Raw genomic sequence first — 6,752 nt, 5'->3', positions numbered from 1 at the left:
GTGTACCGTCAAATCAGATCTGACTGGTACAGGAGGAGATTGCCCCTCCTTCCCTGGCAGAGCATCTGGTGGATTCGAACCGTGCACCTCTGGGACTGTAGTTGCAGCTTCTTGCCACTAGGCCACCTGAGCTCCCCAAGGACTTTTTTTTTAAGTGCTGAAGAGCAAGGGTGTTAAAAAGGTGCCCCTGAGGCACATGGTCCTCTGAAAGTTGGGTGAGGAAGGAGGCAGCTCAGAGGAGAATCTGTGCTTTGAATCGTGATGTTAGCAGAGCGCGTTGAATATATACCATTCTGCCAAAAGGAAAAGCAGGTCTGTCTCAGAGGAGGGACAGCAGAGTGCTCCTCTAGAAGCAGAGCCCGAGACTTCATCTCACGTACTGTGGGCATGTGGCCAGGAGGGCCAGTCCTTGGGAAAGGGCATCAAGCTGGGAAGATCAGAGGGCAGGGCAGTGGAAGAAGACCCTCAATGAGGTGGATCGACACAGTGACTGCAGCAGTGGGCTTCAGCGTGGAGGAGGTGGTGAATGACGCCGAACTGGGCGAGGTTTCCATCGGACGTATGTCGACTGTGTCGGAGTTGATAGCCCCAGTTAACAGCAATACCAGCATATCGTTAAAACTGCATCAAGTGAGTCTGAGCCTTGGCGACTCCTCTGTTCCAAGGCATCTCTACGTGGAGTCGAGCCTTCGACCTTACAGTTAGGCACTGACTGTGGTCAGTGTGTGCACCACTGGAGGCCTAGATGGGGAAGCGTGTTGCCAGGTGACCCACCTGTGGCATCCAGGCAGAGTCGGGGTGGGCAGCTGCACTAGGGCCTGCTTCCTCGGGGTTCTTGTCACACACAGTGCCTGTCCTGACTTTGTGACGGTCAAGGACACTCCCATTCCGCCTTTCTTGATCAGCGGCTTGAGGCTCAGCTCCAGGAAAAGGTCAGAGCCCTTGCATTTGGGTGGGACTTTAATGACCTTCAAGATGCTGTGGGCCAGGATCTCTCTGAACTCTGGTAATAACCTGTATGGTGCTGGTATCACCCCGCTTAGCAGGTGAGAAGACAGAGGCTCATAGGTGGGGTCGCTTGTCCAGGCAAATGAGGAGCAGAAGGAGAGCAGCCAACGAGGGCTCTTTCCACCACCCAGGACCCTCCAGGGTAGAAGTTCTGCTCCCCAAGTTCTAATGTTGTGTGAGATGCTCTCTCCCCTCCAGGTGGACTCTTCTCTATGTTCTTGAAGTTTCCACAAAGGGCCTGGCACACAGTAGGCCCTCAGTTGCTGTTCAGTAGATGGATGGATAGGCGGATGGATGGATGGGTGTGTGGATGGATGGACAGATGAATGGATGGATGGTTAACTGGATAGGCGGATGGATGGATGGGTGTGTGGATGGATGGACAGATGAATGGATGGATGGGTGGATGACGAGTGGGTGAAGGGGTGAATACATGGATGGATGACAGGTAGATGGGTGGATAGGTGAGAGGGGGTGAGTGGAAGTCTGGATGGATGGATGGATGGATGGACAATAGATGGCTGGGTGGGGGAATGGGGGAGTGGACAGGTGGGTGCATGGATGGATAACAGGGTATATGGGTAGAGGGATGCATGGATGTTAGGTGGGTGGATGGGGAGTAGATGATGGATGGGGCAGTGAGCAGTGAGTGAGTGGATGAGTAGTGGGTGGGTGACAGATGCATGGGTAGATGGGGAGTAGATAGGTGGAGGATGGGTAGATAGATGAGTGAATATCTGGGGGTCCTTCCTGGCCAATTCAGGTTATGGTATTTATAAATTCACCAGAAGCACATGCAGCACGTGTACCAGCATAAGAAAGACCAATCCGTCACTAAGCCTGAGGGTGGTTCTGGAAATGCTGGGGCAGCTGAGTGCGGACTCTCAGCCCCATATGGGCCAGAGCAGGGTAAACAGGGCCTGACGCTGATGTCCGAGGCAGAGCAAGCCCGGCTGGCAGCCGAAGAGCTGGGTGGGCCCGGTGGTCAGGGAGCTGGCCCAGACAGGTGCAGGTGGGCGGCTCCCCTAGTTGGCTGGCTTTGGCCGCAGCTGGGACTATTTTGGTTTTGATCAAGAGTCACACGTGACTCTCACGCATCTCGCACTGGCTGCCCGCTCCTACCGCCCCTGAGCTAATCGTCGTGCCCCCACACTCCCTGTCCACGTGGTTCCTTGGGGTCCCCAGGACTTTCTGCCTGGAGCCCCTGATGGGGCTGGGAGATTTGAGGGCCGTGCCAGACACCACCGTTCTGAAGGTGTCTCCCCAGCCTGGCAAGGATGGCGTGGAGTCAGCGTGGAGGCTGAAGAGTCTGGCTGGTTAACCCAGCTTTCTTTGCTTTAGAACTGGGAGCACTTTGTGGGTGAGACACAGAGCTCAGAGGTAGTGGCTGCTCTGGGCCACATGGCTGGGTCTGCAGCTTCTGGCTTTGTTCTTTCTAACTAAACACTTACTGAGCACTTTCTGTGTAGATGGGGGTAGGAGGGCAGGCTTCCCCCATGAACTACGGGCCCACACCCTCCATCTGTTCACCTGTCCACAGGATGGTCCAGGAGCAGTGCTGCCACAGCCAACTGGAGGAGCTGCACTGCGCCACCGGCATCAACCAGGCCAATGAGCAGGAGGGCTGTGACTCCCAGTCGGGGACCAGCCCCGAAGCCATGTTTGTGAAGGTGAGGACGGTGCGGGCCTGCTGCTGTGCCCCTGTCAGCTGGTGGGCCGTGCACCCCCGCCCAGGGTGCACCCCCGCCCAGGCGGAGGGCCCAGACCCCCTCCCATCCCAGCAGACCCCAGGACCCCTCCCATCCTAACAGGCCTCAGGACCCCTCCCATCCCAGCAGACCCCAGGACCCCTTCCATCTCAGCAGGGCCCCCCTCCCTCACATCTCAATAGGCCCCAGGCCCCCTCCCATCTCAGCAGGCCCCTCCTTCCCATCCCAGTAGGCCCCAGGACCCCTCCCATCTCAACAGGCCTCAGGACCTGTCTCATCTCAGCATGCCCTCCCACCCCTCCTATCCCATCAGGCCCCAGGCCCCCTCCCATCCCAGCAGGCCTCTCCTTCTCATCCTAGAAAGCCCAAGGACCCCTTCCATCCCAGAAGGCTCCCCAATCCCTCCCATCCCAGCAGACCCCAGAGCTCCTCCCATCTTAGCAGGCCCCAGGCCCCCTCCCATCTCAACAGGCCTCAGGACCTTTCTCATCTCAGCAGGCCCACCCCACTCCTCCCATCTCCTTAGGTCCCACAACCCCTTCCATCCCAGCACACCCCAGGACCCCTCCCATCCCAGCAGGCCCCAGGACCCCTCTCATCCCAGCAAGCCCCCTTCCATCCCACCCAGGACCCCTCCCATCCCAGCAGGCCCCAGGACCCCTCTCATCCCAGCAAGCCCCCTTCCATCCCACCCAGGACCCCTCCCATCCCAGCAGGCCCCGTGCCCCCTTCCATCCCAATAGGCCCCAGGACTCCTTCCATCTCAGCAGGACCCAGGCCCCCCCCATCTCAATAGGCCTCAGGACCTGTCCAATCTCAGCAGGCCCACCCCACCCCTCCCATCTCCTCAGGTCCCACAACCCCTTCCATCCCAGCAGGCCCCAGGCCCCCTCCTGTCCTGACCACTGCTGTCCATGCCCTGATCTCACCCTTCCTCGTGAGTGTGAGGCAGCAGGGCAGGATGGGGGAGATGGTTGCTCAGCTGGAGGGCAGAGGAACCGTGCACGTCCCCCGCCTCCTTCCGTGGGTTAGAAAGCTCTGGCAGGGCCATGCTGGGTGACCCGTGCTGTGACCAGCCTTGCCACGTGTCTGCAGTCACATCAGGCAGGAACATGGTCCTTGAACTGGAACGCGGTCACTGAACCGGGGGTTCTGAGGTGAAGGCTTCAGAAGCTTCTTCTCTGGTCATAGCTATCCCTTCCCCCAACCCCAGGAGGCCCTCCAGCGCCCCTGTCCTTAGGTTCATCAGTGGAGATCAGAATGTCCCCCACCCCGAGTCTTCTAATGCCAGAGGACCACGTCCACCCTGGGGACGCGGGATAACAAGTTCAGGGCGGTGTACACACCACAGTGGCCTCTCAGCAGCAGCCCTCAGGGTCCTCCCACACACGGCAGGCAGTGTGGTCCTGGGGCTCCAAACCCGGTCACCCAGGTCCCTGTGGAAGGTCTGCATGTCCACCTGGGTGTGGACAAGTTCCTGCCAGCACCCCAGCTCTGAGAATGGCTATCGTAAGGTCTGTCCTTCGCTGCCACCTGCCAAGGGGAAACAGGGTTGACCAGGGCACTTGGGGTTGGAAATTGGCTTGGGGAAATGAGATCCCTGGGAAGATAGCCGTTCCCTGGAGGACCCAGTGAGGAGGCTATCAGGAGCCACGACCTGAAGGAGCTAAGTCCTCCGGCCTGGCCCTCCCTCCTGGGAGGCAGGGATGCGAGAGGGGTCTCTGTGCAGGAAGGAGAGAGTCACGCCTGCCTGCCTGCCTGCCTACTCCGTCCTTCTGTGGCTTCTGTGGGAGGCCCCTGGCTCGAGGAAGCTGCGGGTGCGGCCGAGGGTCTGGTCAGGGCTGGCTGGGGATCCGGACGTCCTATGACGTCTTCAGGCCCGGCTGGGCTCAGGGAATGCCATCTGCCTGGCAGACCGCTGTGCCAGTGTCCCCAGACGTGAGAGGAGTGCCGAAAAGCGCGGACCATTCTGGGGGACCCGAGTCCACTCTGGCAGACGTGATTCGTGTTTCCAGAAAGCACGTCTCACCCTGAAAGGTGGGCTTGTCCCCCACACGCCCACCCTTCCTGGCAGTGGAGGGGGCAGAGTAAACAATGTGGGAGGCCCACCAACTTTGACGGAGATCAGCAAAACCCACACCTCTCAGACTCCCATGGCAGGCCTTCTGGAACGTTCTGTGTCCTTTTTAGGGTGACCACTCAGGAAGGACTGAAGTGGGGCTGTTGTTCCTCAGGTGAACATCTGAAGCTCAGATGCGGCACACGGGTTCCCACATGGGTTTGAGACTCTGAATGCAGGGGACAGACAGACCCTCTCTCTCTAGCCGGTTGGCGGATCCCAAGGTTACTCTGAAGGGGACAGAGTTCATAGCCAGTCGTGGTGCCCCCATGGACTAGGCTTCCTGGGGAGCTGTCATGTCCTTCCTGGGCGTGTGTGGCAGAGCCGCTGGACATGGCTGTCAAGGGGGCAGTCGGGCATCAGGGAGGGAAGGGAAGGGGTCGCTCATGCTGAGAGCAGAGAGACCAGGCCCAGCTCCTCACGGGACGTCAACTGTGTCCCGAGAGCAGGGAGACCAGGCCCAGCTCCTCACGTGGCGTCCACTGTGTCCCAGGAGTGGGGAGACCAGGCCCAGTTCTTCACGGGGCGTCCACTGTGTCCCGGGAGTGGGGAGACCAGGCCCAGCTCCTCATGTGGCGTCCACTGTGTCCACAGAGGTGCTGCCACTGCTGCCTGCTCGGAAGGGCGGCCCAGGCCCAGGGCCAGAGCTGTGAGTACAGCCTGATGGCCGGCTACCAGTGTGGCCTGGTCTTCCGGGCGTGCTGCGTCAAGAGTCAGGAGGCCGCGGACTTCACGCCTGGGGACGTCGGGGACCTCCAAGAGACACGTGAGCCCAAGTCCCCTGGGGGTGGTAGGGTCATGCACAGTCCTGTCGACCCCTCTGTACGGAGTGATTGGAGTTGTCACTGTGTCTGGGGGTGGGGTCCAGGAGGGAGACAAAGGACGTGGGTTTCAGAACTGGACAAATCCGAGGTCCAGTGTGGTGTGAGCTGAGGGTGGCTGGTACGTCCAGACCTCAGTTCTCCCATATGGGAAATGGGTATGACAACATCTCCACGCTGATAGTCTCCCAGTGCATAGGACAGTTGTGTGGGTGCCCGAGCCACTGAGAGTGGAACCGTAAAGGGAGAGTTTGGAATATCGTGACCATAACCAGCGTGGGGCCGACAGAGCATGTGCTGTCGGGAAGTGACGTCTGTAGACTTTTTTCGTGCAGGGTCACCCCGACCCTCCTCGTTCTGTGAGAAACTCACAACCTTAGACGTGCAGGTGACGAGGTGTGCCTGTGATGGTCACCTCCCAGCAAAAGCAGGGTCCCTGGTGGCCAGTTAAGTGCTGGACAGTCACCATTGTGTACCCCAGGGCCGATTCCCCTCGTGCTGAGGCCACAGCAGAGAATAGCCTGTGGGGTTTCCTGGGTGACAGTCCTGGGAGCACATCCTAGGCCACATCTCTGGGGGACTGAGGGTGGGTTCCCGCAGGTGACAGCTGAGCTCTAGACCGTTCCTGCCACCAGGGCTCCTTAAGGCCTGGACTGCTGGCTGGAAACACTGTGGAAGAAAGGCCTGGAGATGTGCTTTCAGAATGGTCTCAGGTTCGAGAAACCTGGGAGCATTCTATATGTGGGGTCCACTGAGCCACGGTCAGCTTGACCACCACTCAACACAGCAGCACAGCAAAGGGGCAGTGGTCCCAGGGCCGTTTCAGGAGCACGTCCAGGGTGTCTCCACACTGCTGTCTTGTCTTCCGTCCTGCTGTCTGTCCTCTGTTCTGATGTCTGTCCTCTGTCCTGCTGTCAGTCCTCCGTCCTGCTCTCTGTCCCCCGTCCTGCTGTCTGTCCTCTATTCTGATGTCTGTCCTCTTTTCTGCTGTCTGTCCTCCGTCCTGCTGTCTGTCCTCCTCTCTGCTGTCTGTCCTATATCCTGTCCTCTGTCCTGCTGTCTGTCCCCCGTCCTGCTGTCTGTCCTCTGTCCTGC

General features: G+C 59.4%; 1 protein-coding gene across 1 annotated transcript in view; it reads left to right on the top strand.

Moving 5' to 3' along the window:
- FBLN1 (fibulin 1) overlaps positions 1 to 6,752 on the top strand; it is a 49,516-nt gene that overhangs the window by 1,272 nt on the left and 41,492 nt on the right. The window contains exons 2-3 of the mRNA XM_006888031.1: positions 2,549 to 2,678; positions 5,431 to 5,602. Coding sequence (XP_006888093.1) covers positions 2,549 to 2,678; positions 5,431 to 5,602 — 302 coding nt within the window. The remainder of the gene's footprint in view (positions 1 to 2,548; positions 2,679 to 5,430; positions 5,603 to 6,752) is intronic.

The sequence above is a fragment of the Elephantulus edwardii genome, unplaced genomic scaffold (assembly GCF_000299155.1).
Source record: "Elephantulus edwardii isolate Elephantulus edwardi_28Jun2011 unplaced genomic scaffold, EleEdw1.0 scaffold00064, whole genome shotgun sequence".
Lineage (NCBI taxonomy): Eukaryota > Metazoa > Chordata > Mammalia > Macroscelidea > Macroscelididae > Elephantulus > Elephantulus edwardii.
This window is presented reverse-complemented; position numbering and strand designations above follow the sequence as displayed.